Source organism: Aethalodelphis obliquidens, unplaced genomic scaffold, assembly GCF_003676395.1.
Source record: "Aethalodelphis obliquidens isolate GAN/ISIS:26980383/991018 unplaced genomic scaffold, ASM367639v1 scaffold64, whole genome shotgun sequence".
Taxonomy (NCBI): Eukaryota; Metazoa; Chordata; class Mammalia; order Artiodactyla; family Delphinidae; genus Aethalodelphis; species Aethalodelphis obliquidens.
The window spans coordinates 6632147-6652171 of NW_020838008.1; the positions used below are offsets into that span (position 1 = coordinate 6632147).

The 20025-nt window shown below is 35.6% G+C and overlaps 1 protein-coding gene across 1 annotated transcript in view; it reads left to right on the forward strand.

Moving 5' to 3' along the window:
* Positions 1 to 12217, forward strand: part of PLAA (phospholipase A2 activating protein) — a 37573-nt gene extending 25356 nt beyond the window's left edge. Inside the window, exons 10-14 of the mRNA XM_027089009.1 lie at positions 1098 to 1169; positions 4041 to 4109; positions 6607 to 6708; positions 8242 to 8406; positions 9503 to 12217. Coding sequence (XP_026944810.1) covers positions 1098 to 1169; positions 4041 to 4109; positions 6607 to 6708; positions 8242 to 8406; positions 9503 to 10068 — 974 coding nt within the window. The 3' untranslated portion in view covers positions 10069 to 12217. The remainder of the gene's footprint in view (positions 1 to 1097; positions 1170 to 4040; positions 4110 to 6606; positions 6709 to 8241; positions 8407 to 9502) is intronic.
* The last annotated feature ends 7808 nt before the right edge of the window (positions 12218 to 20025 follow it).

Consider the following 20025-nt stretch of genomic DNA (forward strand, 5'->3'; position numbering starts at 1 on the left):
TTTCATGTGCTAGTGCTCTTCCTCGTATTGCAAGGATCCCATATCCTCTTCTTGTCTCAGGTCTTTTTTTTCTTCTTCCCTCACAGATGCTTCATGCTCCTAAATTATCTCCTCTCCTTCTAGTTCAAAATTCCATTGTTTGTTCACATAATAAAGTTAATCTCACCTGCATGTTGACTTAAGCAGATTATCAGACTGATTCACTATGAACTATAAATGATAGGACCCTCCCAGCAGATGCACTTGACAGAACAAGAAAAAAAAAATGTTTATTACCTGTATATTTCTGTTGGTTGGAATATCAGTCTACAGTACAAAAGAGTACTGTATTTCATAAGCTATCTTGTGGGATGGAGGACCGAAAAGCAGCTGGCTCTGTCTGGAAATCTAACAACAATTTGGCTTTTTTGCTCCTCTGAAACTCTGTCAGCATCCTTAGATATATCTTTTTGTAGACACCTCTGATTATTTCCTTAGAGATACTAACAAAACGTACTCACACACACCACACATTTGTAATTGTATAAATGGGAAGCCTGTTTCCTTTGAACCACTCATCCCCTTTGTGATTTTCTCCAGTAGGTTGTAAGCTTCAGTGGATACAAACAATCTTGTTCCCTGCTAGATCTCAGCACTGAATGCACTGTTTGACACATGAATTAATGAACCCAGGGGTTCTCTAAAAGATTCACAGTTGGTGCCTGTGGTTTGATAGCAACAACAGCAGCAGGAATTCTAGTGAATTCGTATAGGAACAGGAACTGATTGTATGTGTATATTATTTAGGTCAGAGACCAACTGCAATTTATCTTTTTGTATTCGAATTCCTAGTTATTTTAATATTTAAGTGCAGAAGCTAAGATATAATAAAGGATTAAAGTTAACAAAAGCAAAACTTGGAGAATCACTGAAATTTTAGTTTCTTACTAACCTTTCCAACTATAAGACTTCTGACTGTAACTCCTCTTATTCTGTCATGGGACAGCCTTGCTCTTTTATTTCTCCCCAAATTTAGAGTCTTCTGATGTAAGCAATGTGCCATTTATGAAATGCAGGATTCTGGCGTACTTGAGGCTTTTCTTTGTTTGCTTGCACAGGTGGTGGTCGGTATGTTCCAGGCTCTTCATCAGGATCTTCTAACACACTGCCTGCAGCAGATCCTTTTACAGGTGGGAAGCAGTTTTGATCAATATGTCTTTCTTCACTAAATGTATAACATTTTGTATTATACAGCTTTACATTTTGAAGATATTATCCAGTAACTGATAATTCCCTTATTATCTGTGTTTCCAATTTTGATGGGTCTCCTTTTCTTTAACTTCTAATTTTTTCTTTTTCCTCGAGTACTTTTATAGCTTTCCTCATGACTTTTAATAACATATTATTAAAATTCATCATTTTCTCCAGTGGTCCTTCCTGGAAGGAGAGCAGAGTCATTAAGATCATAGATTTTAGAGTCAGACAGACCTTGGTTCAAAATCTGGCTACCACTTACTTGCTATGAGAAGTTGGCAAGTTACTTAACCTGTCTGAGCCTATTTTTTTTATCTGTGAAATTAGATAATAGGGGAATCCACCAACCAAGACACAGCATGAGTGCTATCACTGGCGAGATGCTACTGATCACGAGCAGAGAAGGAGCCATGTGAGTCCCTGAGATTGGATGGAGCAGTGCAGTCAAGAAGTTTGCCCAGGCATAATTTGCCTTTAGCATGGAAGGAGACAGTCCACCCAGCTACCCAGGATTAGTCTTCCTAATCTAAGTTATTAATGGCCTTCATGAAGCCCTGGAGGTGTTGGTGTCTCTTCAAAGTGACTTTATTTACCAAAGGTATGCATGCCTCAGCATCAACACTACTGGAAAAAAATTGGACTTTAATACAACTGAAGAAATCTCTGTTTTCAGAATAGCATTTGATGTATTTTATGATGCTGTTGTTGGATCTTCAGCCAGAGTTCCTGGACAATATACCAAATTTGGGAAGAAATTCATAGTATTTATGGTATCTATTGGCCTTGCAGACTTAGTACTGTGAGCTCTAAAAGTGACCGTATAGTCCTTTCTAAACCATAGATGGGACCAACACACACCCTTGGGTCAGTATCATGAAGTTGTGAACTGCTCTCAGTGAGCTTCCCTTCTCCTAAGAATGCATTGGTGGCCCAGATGCAAATAAATAGCTGTACCCTGTGCAGTGTACCAGTGTACTACAGAAACCAACTATCAAGCTAAATGTTGTGATAGCATGATGGCTATTAAGGAAGTCTTTGGTGACCCTGAAAAGGCAGTAAAGATCTGAAGAGTAGATAAGATGATAACTTTCTCTATCAGCATATTCAGGCACAGTGATGCTCTGAAACTTAGAACAACAGAGTTCCTGAATCTCATTAGCAGCTTTTTTTTGGAACAGAAAGAATATACCAAGCTTCAAACAGTACCAACAAAATCAAGAGAACAACTGGGGCCATCGTAACTGGAGCATGTCTCACTGTTGCACAGTGTCAGTAACTCAGAAGATGCACTGATTATGGAGATATGCAAGATAGCATACTAAAAGTCCAAGAGAATTATGGAATTAATAGGTTAACTGAACCACACTGTTACAAAAGATAGGTAAAAACGTTTGCCGTATTGAGATATTATAAAAATTAAGTGGTATAGTACATATAAAGTGTTTAGCAAAATGCCTGGAATATATTTAAGCCCTCAATATATGTTAGCTATTACTATTGTTGATGTTGTTCCTCCAGTTTTACCAACAGCACTGGGGCCAAAACATTACCCATCTTGCTTCTCACTTAAGGTCAATCTTAATTCTTTTTTCTTTTCCTCATTTATATGATTCTCAAACATTTAATGTCAGTTAGAATCACATGGGATGCTTGTTTAAGTTAGTTATTGCAAGGTCCCACCCAGAGTTTCTGATACACTAGATTAGTGAGGAGGTTAAAAATACTCAGAGTCGGATCCCTTCCCCAGGAATTCTGATTATATGGTCTTGGGTGTGGTTTGCTGTTTAGGTAGTTTTAAAAGCTCCCTATTGGTTTCTAAAGTGAAGCTAATTTGGAGAACTACTAGGCTATTATGGGCAGGCCCTGGGAGTCTGCATATTGAACCAGTGACTCTCATTCAGGTGGTCAGAGAACCACATTTGGAACAGTGTAGGACTACTTTCTGCCTCATAATAATGCCTTGGGCAAATTATTCAGCCTTCCTCTTCTGAAATATTATATAATAATGATCTCTAATTAATATTTAAATGATTCATGCATATAAGATGCTTAGCATGCTAGCCAGCATATGGTAAAAACTCAGCAAATCCACTTATTCTGTGTTCTTCATTATTTTAATGAATCCTGTTCACATCTGCAGTTTTGTTTTTTAGTTTTGTTTGCTTTTTCTGTATCTGTTGCACTGGTTATACCAACTCCTGAATATTAAGCTTAGAGGGGCTAGAACAATAGCTCATCTTTCTTCTTCCCACAAAGGCTGATCCAGGACTCCGAACATCTCCAAATCCTGCTGATTCTCTCTCTGCACTTGTTTTTCCTGTTTCTTTCTTTCTTTCCATTTTCAATAAAGCAGCTACAAGTATTCTCAAATCTGAGACTGGGCTATTATCATAGCATCCCTAACTCTTACCTAGTTTCTTTTCTATTTGTCTTATGTGCCAACTAATCCCGTCTCTATTTCAATAAAATAGTGTTCACATTTCATTATGGAAACTTCTGACTTTCTTTCTCTCCAATCTATTAATGCTTTTATAATTCATTAAACTTCTATAATTATAGTATATAAGGCATGTAATATTTATTTTATAACTTGAGAATTACTTTTCCGGCTAATTTTATTGAGATCTAACTGCATGCCAGATACTGTTCTAAGCATATTGCTGTATTAAATTTACAGCTGTTTTATTAAGATGTCATTCTGAAGTGTGACTAATAATGAAAATAAGTCATTCTGTGTAAAGAAGGAGCAGTTTGAACTTTATCATTTGCTGTTACCTATGCTTACTAGGAGTATTATTGCATTTTAGGTGGTGGTCGGTATGTACCTGGGTCTGCAAGTATGGGAGCTACTATAGCTGGAGTTGATCCATTTACAGGTACACATTTTTCATTTTCTCTTTTTTTTTATGTAATGAAAGGTTAAGGAAATTGGCATCTTCTTCTTGCTGGAAAACTTTTTATACAGTAAATCAAGACCAAACTTTTGACCTGGCTTTTAGAGTGTTCTCAGAATTGTGTCATTACTGCACATTAGAATCATCTGGGGAGCTTAGAAAAACTACTTCAACCTCATCCCCAGCGATGCTCACTTGATCTAATGTTGCTCTGGGTTGGGATCTTAGCAAGAGTAGTTTTATAATTTTCTCATGTGCATCCAGGATTGAAAACTGCTGTTCTACTGTGTTAAGGCTGGTTTCCTCACTATCCTTACAAAATCTGAGTTATTCCCATCTCTTCCACTTCATTCTTACATACTTAATGTGTTTAGAATATTATTTACACATTGAGAGGACTCAGGAAAGAATTTGCTTTTACGATTTAGGCCTGGAATATTTGGCTTTCCCCTGAGCAACTAACTTTTTTTATTCTTAGTATCCAGCCTAAACCCTGACACATCTTACTGGTTTAGCATTGTTGAATATATGCAGGCATACTTTTTTACTCTGTATAGGCTGCCATAAAACGCAGAACCGAACTTGTGGTTCACCTCTTGTAAGCTTGACAGATCTCTTGGCATATATATTTCCCTATTATTTTATACAAGAGAATATGTGTGACATATATGTTATTGAGCATAATAAAATATTCATAAACCCAGCACTCTACTTGAGAACTAAGTTGGTATGTGATTTTTTAAGCTATTTTTTCATTGTGAAAGTCACATTGGTTGGCAGTATTGAAGTTTAATGTAGTAAGTAATTAAGATTAAGGACTCTGGAGTGAGAATGCTTAGACTCAAATCTCAGTTCCACTACTTTTTATGTGTTTTACCTTGAGCAAGTCATTCTGTTTCTGTGCCTCTCTTTTTCTCATTTGTAAAGTTATATCTACTTCCTAGAAATAAGAGTTTAAAATTACGAAATATATGTAAATCATTTTATATGGAATAAATTCTTAGTAATGTTATACCTGTTGTATTACAAAAGAGTCTTAAAGTTAACAGTGCTTCCTCTCATTTTTAAGAAATTAAAGTTTTTAACAGTTTGGTGTATGTAATGGACCTTTGTATACCTTATCTAAGCCACTGTCATCTCTCACCTAGACCAATGAAATAATGGCCTCCAAATTGGTCTCTCAGTCGTCCTCTGTTTATGCCCCTCCCTTGATTAAAACCCTGTAATAGCTTCCCATTGACTATTTTCTCTTGCCTTGTATCACATTCCTCTCTGCCTTTTTTCTTCCATACTGGCCTGCATCAGTGTCTTGAGCATGGCATGCAGTTTTCTACCTCAGGAGTTTGGTACTGCTGTTCTCTTTGGGAATACTTGTGCCCTCTACTTTGCTATTTTGACCAGTAATTATTGTTTGGCTTTTTCCCTCCTTTTTCTTTTTTATTTAATTTTGCAGTATAGTATTTATTAAATGAATTCAGTGAAACTTCCTGGATATGCACATATACCTCTTGCTAGATCCTCTAGTCTATCATAAGCTCTCAATGCATCCTATACTTTTCCTTCAGAGAACTTTTCATTGTATTTAATTGTTTGGATGATAATTTGATTTGCAGTCTCCTTACCACAACTAGACTCTAACAACCAGGAGTACAGGCAGTGTCTTTGATCATGTCAATAAATATTTTATGCTTTGTAAGCAATTAGAATTAATTTTGTGCACTTACCTCATTCTTCATTTATCTACCTTCCCCCTTTCTATTCCTAATATACTCAGAAGATTAAAATGTTTTATTCATATTTTTGCAAAATACCTTCATTTTACGTCAGAACAAAAATGTTGTATAAATTAAGATTTGAAATGAAAGACATAAATGAGATTTAAATTATGCTTTAGTTGAAGTAGCTTATACACTGAGTATTGTTGAATTTTCATCTTGTGGCAGTTTTTTGTTCATCATCAGATACTGAGTTAGTGTTACTATAATGGGGACTTAAGAAGTAAATACATATGCCCTTCAGGAGCTTACAACTTGGGAGGGATTTATAAAAATGATGTAGAAAATGATTGGAGAAAATGACAATGCCTACTACATGATTTGGAATGAGAAAAGAGAGATTAGTATGCCTGGAGAAGAAGGAAATGGAAAGTTTCATAATTGTTTTGTGTTCTTTGATCTTTTAAAAACTTTCAATTTAGATTGAATCTTAAAAACATGAGAGAAGTAGAAAATATGAAATGGAAAGGCTTTGTTTTACAATGAAGCTCCCATTCCAAAAACTAAAATTTATTATATTAACAAATATATACAGTATATAAAATCTTACGGATTTATTTTCTTTTTTTCTGAAGTTGGTTGTTATTTTATTGCATGCACTGAATAGTTATGTATCTCAGTAATTTTGAAAACAAAAATCAGTTAGAAAAATCTTGCTCTTGACCACTCTGAACGATTTTCACTTTCTTCTATTCTGTAAATAGGGAACAGTGCCTACCAATCAGCTGCATCTAAGACAGTGAATATTTATTTTCCTAAAAAAGAGGCTGTCACTTTTGATCAAGCAAACCCTACACAAATATTAGGTAAGTGTATTTTAATTAATTAGTTTTCTCACATATCCACAGACTCCTTGAGTTACTCTCAAGGCTGTTTCTGTCCTAAGCATGTGCTGGGAACCAGGTGCTTACATGATAGAGACTTGTATTTTGGTATTACACAACTGAGTCAACTAAAAATACACGATCTGATAATGGACATTAATACTTTATAAGAAACCTTACACAAATATAAGTAAATGCTTTTTTGATGACTTTAATGAGAAAAAAAATTAAAGGGGAAAAATATCAGTCACATTCCCTAAGCTCTTAACTGATTTCAGAAAACAAATAATGAAAACGAATGAGTAAAGCATTTAAAAAACAAAGATCTTGTCTGTAAAAATGAAACTGCTCAGTTGGCTTTCATTGCTTTTTCTGTTAATGTTTTCCTCAAAACAAAATGACTAGGTTTTGTTTTTTGTTTGTTTATTTTTGACTGAGAGTATTACTAGCTCTGTTTTTCTCAAAGATTATGGTGGGAGTCTATTGAGATAAGATAACATACATACCTGAATATATGACAGGGGTGTTATTGTTTTGGGGAGGTTTGTTTTGTTTCTCATCATCCTTCATACTGTCTTTATAAAAATCATTCATAGGTCTTTTCTTAATTGCTTTATTTTTGAACAATAAAGAAGTGTATACACACTTTTAGACAACTTGACATTTTTAAACTCTTGTACAAATATAAAAGATCTCTTTTTGTATTCCCTTAATAAACTGTTTTAATATTCTGTTAGTGTTAAGCAATTTTTAATGCCAAAGAATAATGAAATAGATCCAAGTTTCCAGTTATGATAGATAAAAATTTGTAAATTTGGACATTGTATCTTCTTAAACCTTTTGTGATGGAAATTTGGCCTTTTTAATTCTTTGAGATGAAAATTTTTGAGGAAATAGTGTTAGATGACTCAAAGTAACATTAATGATGACAAAGATGCTGATATTGAAGATGCATGTGAAGAGTTTGAAAGAAATAGTTTCATGAAATGTCAATATTATGGGAAGCAAATTAAATGTTTTTTTTTAAAATGTGATGTCAAATGTACAGATGAAACTAAGTCAATAAATTAAATATAAATACACATTTAGCTTTTTGACTATTTCATTGGTAGTCATAGAAGTTGCCATAAGTTGGCTAAAAGATGTTATAAATTTTCTCTCTGAGAAAGTAGGGGATTGACTTATATATGACATAATATTACTTTGAAAAGCATTCAAAATGATAACAAATATGGTATACTTAAAAACTTATTCAAAGCAAAAAGCTTCAGAAGATCTTAGAAGACAACAGGTAAAATAAAAATCATAACAGTAATCTTTCTTTTTCTATACTGTACTCAGCTTAAAATTACTCCCAGGCCTTATTCTTGTTTTATGGTCTTTGATAATTGCTGTGAAAAGTCTTACCTCCCCATGGTGTGTGGTAGAGTACTTTTATTGAAAATGTTGGCATTTATGTGATATATCTGCCTAATTACAGTTAGAGAAAATTGAAGGTTTGGATTTGGGTTCTAGGTAAACTGAAGGAACTTAATGGAACTGCATCGGAAGAGAAGAAGTTAACTGAGGATGACTTGGTACTTCTTGAAAAGATACTGTCTCTAATATGTAATAATTCTTCAGAAAAACCCACAGCCCAACAACTTCAGATTTTATGGAAAGCTGTTAACTGGCCTGAAGGTACAGAAACACTCTTTAAAATGTAACTAGAAAGCAGAAATTATATCTTTTAATTTCATACTACTGGTGTTTCTGGATTAAATAAAAGTTGACATGTTAGTTGAAATTCGCATTGGGAAAAACTTCACAAAAAGGATTCACTATACCACTGTAACTCACAAAAAGGATTCACTATACCACTGTAACTCACAAAAAGGATTCACTATACCACTGTAACTCATAGGCTTGCTTTGGTCACATACCTTAAGAGAATCTGAAGGTAATGTAATGATCCCATACATGGACCATTTTGTATACTCTTTCAGAGCATTTGTGGGTTCCCTGCAAGCCATCCACGAAACTCTATCTGACCTGTTAAACATAGGCTACAAACATTTGCTATAAGTATGTTTTCTTTTATTTAGTTAATTAACTCTTTTTTATTCTAAAAGTGTCCTCTTCCCCGTTATTTTTTCATGTAATTGATTTATTGGAGAAAAAAATCATTTTTCCTGCAAAATGTCCTATATTTTGAATTTGGCTGATCACTTAATGTGTTCCTCTATCTGTGTTTTTCCTGCTAGACATAATTAGATTCTGGTTCAGTAGTTTTTTTCAGGTGAATATCCTTTATAAATGATGTTGCATACTACCTCTATATCACAGGGCCCATAATTTCTGCTTTCCTCACTTTTAATGATGTTAAGATTGTTTAGCGCATTCATTTACATGGTGTCTACCCAGTCCCTTAAATATAAATCCTTCTACCAATGTGTATAATAAGCATCCTATTGGCATTTGTGAACTGGAATTCTCCTATAAAGAACTTTCCCTCAATTCTTTGGTCTTGTTTTAGAATTTTTTAAAAGCAAGGTCCCAATCCTATTCTTTGCACAAAGATTTATTGAATACTCACTGTATGTCAAGCTATTTTAATAACCCAGGAGAGTTACCATATTTTTAAAGTAATGTGATCTTGTAGCAATAAATACAGTTTCTATAAATATGAAAAATCAGTTAACACAAGTTTCAGAAGTATACACATTTTGTAAAGCAGGCGTATGATTTTTAATGTTTAAAATTTTTTTTAACATTAATGAATTTTTCTTTTCAATAGATATTGTCTTTCCTGCACTTGACATTCTTCGGTTATCAATTAAACATCCCAGTGTGAATGAGAACTTCTGCAATGAAAAAGAAGGAGCTCGGTTCAGCAGCCATCTCATCAGTCTTCTGAACCCTAAAGGAAAGCCAGCAAACCAGCTGCTTGCTCTCAGGACTTTTTGCAATTGTTTTGTTGGCCAGGCAGGACAAAAGCTCATGATGTCCCAGAGAGAATCACTACTGTCCCATGCAATAGAACTGAAATCAGGGAGCAATAAGAACATTCACATTGCTCTGGCTACATTAACCCTGAACTATTCTGTTTGTTTTCATAAAGACCATAACATTGAAGGGAAAGCTCAGTGCTTGTCAGTAATTAGCACAGTCTTGGAAGTTGTACAAGACCTGGAAGCCACTTTTAGACTTCTTGTGGCTCTTGGGACACTTATCAGTGATGATTCAAACGCTGTACAATTAGCCAAATCTTTAGGCGTTGATTCTCAAATAAAAAAGTATGCCTCGGTATCAGAACCAGCTAAAGTAAGTGAATGCTGTAGACTTATCCTGAATTTACTGTAACAGTGGGCTTGGGGACTGAGATTTTAAATTGATAAGTTTTTTTTTTTTCTCACATTTCACATGTCTGATTACAGATGATGAAAAGAATGCTGTGGATTAAGTAAAATTTCAGATCTTGTAAAATGGGGGTGGGGGAGGGGAAACAAAGGAGAAATAAAATTTTTGCACTGGTGAACTGTGAAATTTTCCTGGGTAATGGGGATAGGTTTTTTAATAGTTCAGATATAAATTCAGAATGAGCTATGACCAACAGCAACACAACTACAGTGGTGTAGTTCCCTTACCTTAGCCAACTAGGAGAAGACAAGGGCTTTTATTTATGTCATCTGCTTTACTACTTATATACCCCAGACTGTTACTTGTTGGTGGTTGTCTTTTATTTAATTTCTGCTCTACTCATTTTCATTGCTGGATTCTTTCAACAGCACTGATTGATTTCAAGGTTTTGTTTTAGGACAACTACTTTAGAATTTTTAAAATTAAGTTTGTTATAAATTATTCCATATATTGAAAAGATATAAAATAATTTCTTCATTTAAGTCCTCTGTAAATAGAAAGTTTGTTTGATGGCTTATTTTTAGTTGAAGTAAAAGCAAATTACTAAGCTGTGTTATGTGTATCAGTTCAGACAGATGAAGCCCCAAATTGACTACAGGCTTATGATCCAGTTTCTTTTCCCCTTCACTATTTGAGGTAACTTCATTATTCATTCCAGTTTCGATATCTGATTGTCTATTTTTGGTCATTTCCATTATATCAAAGGGAATTTGGAATGTGTTGAATATTATCAGGCAATTGAGCGAGCAAGAATACATCAAACTGTTATTTGCAAGTCCAGAGACTGTCATGGGAAATTAGTATTTTTGAGCCTCTAACATGGTCCCGGTATAGTGCTAAACACTTGGATATTTAATTCCCAAATCCTGTTAAATGTAGGGTGATGTTATCTCTATTTTCAGAAGTAAAGATAGTGGGATGAATCATGATGGAAAAAAGGAAAAGTACAAACCATGCCATACTTCCTAGAGAGGGAGGGGTCACAAATTTGTCTATGAACATCCTAGCAACTAACACCAAGAAGGAACCAACCCATTAATTATATAATTTGTTGTGTCTAAGAGAACCTTAATTTCTTAAGAGAAGTGTAACTATTCTTAATCTGAAATAGTGAGCATCATTCCCAACATTTATATTTAGAACCATGAATTTCCTGGCTTAATGCCAAATTGCAGTCTAAGAAGAACAGTTCCTCCCCAGTAAGAGAGGAATGGTTTGATTGTCTAGATTAGTCCAAGGAAAAACTTTTGGAATATCAAAAGAGAATGGGTAAAATGTAAATTGAGGGGATATGTATTTTGCTAAGTATTAAATTGCAATTTTCTGGTGTGTACCCAGACGTTAAATATTGTTTGCTGGTTCTATTAGTTACCTGTGCTTTGCTTTTTGTTGAATTGGGATTTAGGGGGTTAAGTCAAAGTTAAATGACTGCATTAAGAGTGTAACTGGGTCAGCCTGGTTCAGTGCTTACAATACAGTGCTTTCTTTTTAACATGTCATGTTTAGCATGCAATTGTAAGTGCAATTTATTTTCAATATTTTGAAATACTAGGTACCTTTGAATAATGGTAGGATGTAAAGTCTTCGTTAAGAATAGGAGTTTACTCTTCAGAATGTAAGGGGTGGCAAATGGTAAACACTGTTTGCTTCCCATTAGTGTGCAAGTGTTTTTATAACCACTTTTATTATACTGTTATGTTTATTGAAGAAAAATTACAAAATACAGTTTAGCAAAAAGGAAAAAAAATCCCACTTGAAAGATAAGTGATAAGTGGTGATCTAATTGTTTTAAAGATTTTTTTAAGTTATTTAAAGTTACTTAAGTTACTTTTTTCCATTCCCTTATTATTTTTTTCTGAATAGAAAAATGCACATTCATTGAATAAAACACACACACATTAAATAAAAATTGCCTATAATTCCACTACCCAGAGAGAATCATTCTTGACATATTGTGCCATATCAATTGGTATGTAAACATGTTTTATTTTTAAAAAAAGGATTGTATGATACACATTGTTCAATAACCTGATTTTTAAACTTGACATATAGTACACATATTTCCACCTTAATAAATATGTTATATCGATGTGCCCATTTCCTATTATCTGACATTGTTTCCTATTTCAGCTATCAAGCAATGCTATGGCAAATCTCACAAGTTTCTTACTAATTCCTTCGGATACATTTTATACTTGGAATTGGTGGGTCAAGTTAATGCACATTTTTAAACTTTGATAAATGTTGCCAAATCACCTCCAGTGGTAAAAGTCTTGGAGTTAATGTCCTTCATATTGCATTAGAAACAGTTGCCTGCAAAAGAGCCAAGTTATCATTGTCTCTAATTCATTAACTATTGTAGTCCCCCTCTGGCATTACATTTTTAAAAATGAGCATTTTAGGGAATTCCCTGGCTGTCCAGTGGTTAGGATTCCACGCTTCCACTGCAGGGGGGCAGGGTTCGATCCCTGGTTAGAGAACTAAGATCCCCCATGCCACACGGTGTGGCCAGTAAATAAATAAATAAATAAAATGAGCATGTTATGATTATTTTTCATGACTAGCTGAATTTATAACTAAATAACAATGTGACAAATTTTTTTTATCTACCTCATAATCTTCTTAAAATAATGGAAGAAGCATAGCTAAAAACCTTCACAAAGATAATTCTGGGGATAAGACTGGGTTATGGCTTCCTTAGCAGTTATCACTGTATATTATGATTATTTTGTGAAAAAATAATAAAATGTATAGAGGATCATTAGTGATGTATCATCCTTCCTAGAGGTCTTGAGATATAAATTACCCACCTGAGAATAGGGAATGTTATTCAATCATTAGAAAAAATAATTTATAATTACTCTAAATTCTAGTGCATTCTTCTGTAGAAAATTATACACAGTATCTCAGTCTGTTTCGGCTGCTACAACAAAAATACCATAGATTTGGTGGCCTAAACAACAAACATTTACTTCTCACAGTTCCAGAGACTGGAACGTCCAAGATAAAGGTGCTGGCATATTTGGTGTTTGGTAAGGGCCCACTTTCTGGCTCTTAGATGCTGTCTTCCTGTGTCCTTGCATGGCAGAAGGGAGGGGGGAGCTCTCTGGGGACCCCTCAATCCTGAGGGCTCCACTCTCATGATCTAATCACCTCCCAAAGGCTCCACCTCCAAATACCATTACGTAGGAGATTAGGTTTCAGCATATTTTGAGGAGGCACATTCAGTCTGTAGCACAGTGTAGTTGTCATTATAAATACAATTTTGAAGGCTCATTTAACATTTTTCCATGTGTTTCCTTTCAATTTTTTAATGAAAATGTTCATACATACAATGAACACCCATGGACTTGCCAACTGGGTTCTGCAGTTGTTAACATTTTGCCATATTTGCTTTATTATTAATACTTCCATTTGAAATTATTTTAAAATAAGTTACAAATAACACACTTATCAACTAAATAATTCATTATGCATCTTTTAAGAAAAAACATTTTAAAGAATATTCTTATTAATAACCACATACTAAAAGAATTAGTAATTTCATAACATCTAATATCCAGTGTATATTCAAATTTCCTCATTGTCCTAAGAATGTTTTTTATAACTTTTGTTCTAAAGGCTCTAATCTAAAAAATCAAGGTTTATGTATTGAATTTAGTTATTTGGTTATATGGCTGTTTGGTCTCTTAATCTACAACAGTTCCTCCATCTCTTTTTTTTTTATCATTGACTTTGAAGTGTGTTGGCCAATCCAGAATGTTAACTACTCCCGTTTTGTATTTGTAACAAACATTCTTATAACCCTACTGTATTATCTACTGTTGCTTAATAAATTACCTCAATACTTAGTGACTTAAAATAACACACATTTATTATCTCAAATTTTCTGTGAGTGAGGAATCCTGCCACAACTTAGCTGCTTCCTCTGCTTCTTTGTTTCACATGAGGCTGCAATCAAGGTGCCCACCAAGGCTGGGGTCTCATCTGAAGGCTGGACTGGGGAAGGATGCATTTTTTTAAGCTCACTTACATAGTTAGTGTTCAGTTCTTTTTGATTGCTGAGTTAAGGACCTCAGTTCCTAGCTGGCTGTTGGCCAAGGCTGCCATCAGTTTTGCCTGGTGGGCCTCCCTGACATGGCCAGTTGCTTCATCAAAGCCAGGAAGAGACAGTCTGCTAGCAGGACCAACAAGAATCTTTATAATTTAATCACAAACATGACATCCCATCAACATCAAGATACTCTATTGCTTGGAAGTAAATTACTCAAAAAAAGTGGATTACACAAGGTTATGAATACCAGGGAGAGGGATCTTTGGTGGCCCTCTTAGAATTTGCCTGCCACACCTATTTCCTATAAACAGAAAGCTAAATCCAAAGGCTTGGTTAGATTGAAATTAGACTATTGTGGCCAGAATATTCACAGGTGATTAGTACTTGTTTTTTGTTTGATTTTTTTTTTTTTTACTTGATTGCATCATATCTGAGCTTCCTTAGTGATGTTTTCCTTCCCTTAACTAAAGGAGGTTAGGAGAATAAAAATGGTATAATTGGCATTCTAGTTACCATCTCAACAAAGATGGGGGAACATTTTTTTGAAGTTTTCTTGTTCTTAAATATTTTTCCACCTGTCTGCTTCCTAAAGTGGTTATCAGGTTTTATTTGTTTAATATTTGAAATTAGGATGCTTGTTTTTCAGGGATACTAAGAAAGGCAGGATCTTGACTTTGAGGGCAAAAGTAAACCACTCGTGCCTGTCATGGAGGAAAACAGCCTTCAGAATAAGGTGGATAATGGAAGTTTTAGAGGAGAAAGTTGACCAACATACTTCTGTAAAGTAGGTAAGCTGATATTGATGCTAGGCCTAAGATGAATTCCTGGGACTTAAAACTTGACCCTGGGTTTCCTGGACACTTTATAATAAATCACAAAAGTATAATGTCCAAGTGGCAATGATATTTTCATTAGATATGATGTGATAGAGATAACATCACTCTACATTTAAGGCATATGATATAGCAATGTTTACTCAATGGTTTGCAACTGTATTTAAAACCAACCAGTTGAGCAGCATTGCAAAGAACAGATGAATTTAAGTAAACTAAATAGCATGCATTAAGCAAGTACATTATGCTATTTCCTATGTTTACCATTATTTCCATGGGGCAAGTACTGCTAGTAATCTTACAGGTGAAGAAACTGAAAGAGGTCAAGTAAATTTTTTTGACAAGTCAGTAGTAACAAAACAAAATTATATTTAAAAAATGATGTTGGCAAAACTGGACATCCATATGGAGAAAAATCTCGATTTGTAGTAGCCACTTCACTTTATCATAATAGCAACTATGATGGTTGGTAGTGGCATGTAAGGTTGATACATAGAGCAGAAAAAAAGTGGCCTGAAACAAGTCCTCAAACCACATTTCTTTCATTCTTGTGTCCTCAAAGGAACTAATAAATTCAAGAAATGTTTGCTTACGTCTACATCATTTAAAATTTCAGTAGTAAGAGCAACCAGAGATGCAGTGTAATATAGCAAAAGAGTACTGGCTTTGGAGTTAAAAAGCCATATAGTTCAGTGATATTTCCACCACTTACTAATGAGTTAAGGCAAGTTGCTTAACCTCAGTCCCAGTTTACATATCTCTACATTGAGATTTCATAAAATAGAAGAATAAGATATTTGTGTAAAAGCCTAGCAAAATATGGGCTTCCCTGGTGGTGCAGTGGTTAAGAATCCACCTGCCAATGCAGGGGACACAGGTTCGAGCCCTGGTCCGGGAAGATCCCACATGCCGCGGAGCAAATAAGCCCGTGCGTCACAACTACTGAGCCTGCGCTCTAGAGCCCTTGAGCCCAACTGCTGAAGCCTGTGCACCTAGAGCCGGTGCTCTGCAACAAGAGAAGCCACAACAATGAGAAGCCCGCGCACCGCAAGGAAGAGCAGCCCCCGCTCGCCGCATCTAGAGAAAGCCCGCGCATAGCAATGAAGACCCAACGCAGCCAAAAAAAAAAAAAAAAAAAAAAAAGGCTAGCAAAATATCTGCCACATATGTGTTTACCAAGCATTACTTTCAAAGATAACAAAGTCTAACATCTTCTTTAACAATGAAAGTGACTGCTGTGTACAAAGAATATTTAAAAGGAAAAGAAAAATACTAGATTTTATTGCTACTGGGGGAAAAAGTGCCCATGTAGGTGGTAGGGGGTGGTGGTGTCCTGATGATTTTTTAATAAAAGCAGTTGGTTGGAACTCTAAACACAAATATCCTTACACTTCTTTATAATGCCACAGAACCTCACCATGAAATATAAAGGCATTTCTGTTAGAATATAAGAATCACATCTACCCATCGTACAGCTGTAGCATTGAACAGTGACTCATTTGATATCAAACAGCGTTGAAGGTCCTTCTCATAACTAGCAGAGAAATACAAGGAAAGAGGGGGCAGGGGGAGTCTAGAAAGTATGCATATAAGTTAACTATAGCCACAGTAATACTGCACAGAAAACAATAACAAAAACGATAGCATTTATTTAGCTCAGGAGTTAACTCGTTTGGGGTTTGGCTGATCCTGGCTAGGCTCATTTGTGACTCTGCTCTACTCTGGACTTGACTGGATAGCTTACCTGGGGCAGCTGAGCCCTATCTGTCTCCTCTTTCTCCTGGGACCAATGGGCTAGCCTGAGTATATAATTTTTATGGTGATGGTGGAAGCACAAGAGTGGACCATCTTAACTGCACAAGCTTTTATTGAGACTGCTTGCTGCACATCTGCTAATATCCCCTTGGCTTCATTAAGTCATATGGTTGACTCCACTTTGCAGGAATTATGTCTCTAGTCAGTGGAAGAAGGACATTATCAAATTACATGGCAAAGGGCACGAATACAGAGAGGTGAAGACCTGGAGCCATTAATGCCATTTACCACAGTGACGACATAGAAAGAAGCTCTGTGTGGATCTGCAACTTCTCAGTACAGAGTTTAACAAGCATTGAGTTTCTAGCATGTGCCAGATACTGTATTATATGTTGAGACTACAAAGCTATGTAATACACAGCCTCTGTTCATGAGAACTAACAGTATTTTGAAGAAGATATTAGCAAGTGCCTGCAGTAGAGAGTTTTGGTTGCTCTGTAGGGAGAACAGTAGGTTACAAAGGAAAAAGCGGCTAATCTTAGCAGGGTTCAGAATGCAAGTGATTTGGAAGGGTTTTCAATAAGAAGTGATACTTGAAGTGAAATCTTAGATGTAGTTAAGGTGAGTGGAGGTGGGGTTTTTGAATAGTCTCGGAGGGTATATTTCTAGGAAAGCTATGGGGCAGCAGAAAAAAATGCTGTTCCTGGAACATCTTACATGTCGTAAGTTGTATTAATTGGGACTCTAGGCTGCAAGTGACAGAAAGTAACAAATCAGCTTAAAAAAAAAAAGAATTATTGGCTCACTGATGAAAAATGACACCATTAGGACTTTCTGTGTCTTGTTTCAGCAAGTGTCTCTTGTTGGTCTCATTCTCTTAGCATCCTTCCCAGGACAGGGAACACGACAACTAGCAGCTATGAGGTAACTTCCTTATAGTTCATAATTTAAGATGAAAGAGCAAAATTCTCATCTAATGTCTCTTTATAAAATTCCAGAGAAGTACTGATTGGCCCCAGCATTAATGCATCCTGTCCCTAGCCAATCACTGTGATTAATGCTCACTGGGTTAACTCACTGAAGAGTAGTTATGAAAATGGCATATAAATCCCAATCTCTGTCCACCCTCCCATATATCTGTTCCAGGGCAGAAAAGCAGTCCTGCATCTGCTTGCAGAGCTTTTAAGTTCATAACAATATTTAGTGCTGGGCCTCTTAAGCTCTATAATATTGGGTTGAACCATATGAAACTGTCACCATTCAACCAGTTTTGACTTAGAAAAAAGGCAATTTCATATGGTTCAACCTAAATAGACAATGGCATCTCACTGACTCTATGACAACCTGGATGTCATATTCACACCATGAGTCAAAGCCCTTTCCCTGTCCTCATGAACTCATTTAAGCTTAATTACCTCCTTAAACTCCCTACCCCAAATATAGTTATATTGGGTTAGTTAGGGTTTCTACATATAAATTTTGGAGGAACATAATTCAGTTCATAACAAGGTCACAACAATTACATGTTATTGATTTTATGTATTTATTCTGTCTGTGAATATACTGTAATATTCCCATTCCTTTCAGGCATGAGACTTAATGAGGCCAATATGGAACTCCTGAGGGCACAGTGGGCTTGGCCTCAGCACTGACTTTAGAAGGCAAATATAAGGGTGGAATGGGGAGTGGAGACAGCTATTTTCCCAGACTTGGGATTGCCCCTGCAACCTGGTTTGTTTTAGGCACTTACTAAATTGTTGCTGAGTGACTGAGACAGGTAGGAAATGTGGTCAAAATGTGCTTTCTGTCACCTCAATGAAAGTTAGAAAATTACTACCACCCAACTAGTGTTGCCCTATCCTTACCTTTTTCCTTCTGTGGCTAAAGGCCTCAGCTGAGACCACCGAAGCCAAAAGGTGACACTTTTTTTTATGTGTTCTTGATCTCTGATTTTAAAACCTGGTTTGTGTTTAGATCCAAAAATCCCACACAGCAGCCCACAAAAGCTAACATTCATAAAACTATGACCCATAATCTATTTTCAAAAACTCACTCGTCTTTTTCTTGTCCCTCATGCACTCTATGCAGGAAATACATAATCTCCGGAAGTACTCCCTAAATTCTCTTCTATTCTTTTCCATTGCTGCCTTCACACACTGCTCCTTTTCTTTTGCATTTCTTGCCTCAAATCCCTTTAAAAAATGGTCTGGGATCTCCTTATTGGTCACCTCCACTCCTAAACTCTTCTTGTTTTCCTCTCCTTCAAAACACCATGAACTAGTGTGAAACGGCAGTTTATGAGGAAAGAATGAAGAGAGAAAAGGTAGCAACACTAATATGCCAAGAGTATTTTATTCCTGCTCCCCTTTCCCCAACATAAAGAATTAATTTACATTTAGCAGTTCGCTATACTTATTCTGGTAGATAAAAGGTTAAACAATACCGGACTACTTGATGATGAGGAAACAGTGTTTCAATCAGTGGAAAAGTATTCAACACTGTAAGTCAAGAATCCAAGTTAAAACTACTATTATCATGTGTTAGAACAAATTCTTACAAAGATTTCAGTGTATGCATGACATTCTAAGTTGGTTCAGCCCTTCTTTTTCAAAAGAACTCGATTAAATAGAAGAAAAATAAGATGCTTATATCCTTTGGTCAATTTCTTTTTTTTGAGTACAAAATAATGTAAATGTTTTCTTAAGTTATATATAGCGGCATTTTTCTGACAATGTGCCAAGCTGTCAACAACCTAAGCGCCAGTATTTGAATATTAAATAAATTGAGAAAGAATAAATACAAGCGTCAAGGGCCTTTAGAGTGAAAAGGCATCATGCCCAGTGAGTAGTGTTAATGGGGAAAAACAAAGAAGCAGAAGAACCTACTCTTGTACAACTCCCTATAATACATTAAAAAAAAAAATCTATACACGTGATGATGATAATGAGATTTCCCTTAAATTTTCTTTATTGTTGTCATTGTCAACCAAAAACTGAAAGACAAATGACACTGGAGAATCAAACAATATACCTTTACCTTACTGTGTACTGTATATAGACAAAGATTGAAAAACAATATCAATAAGGCAAAGAGTTGTTGTAATGCTCCGCCTTCGGCCCTTTGTAGGGGTATGAAAACAAACAACAAAAAACCACCCGCGCTGCTCACCTGCCGCAAACTCAAGCCTACCTCCTCGTCTGGCGGAGGCAGCGCTATTGGCCCCGGCCCCGGCTCCAGAAACGCCTCCTGACGTCAGCG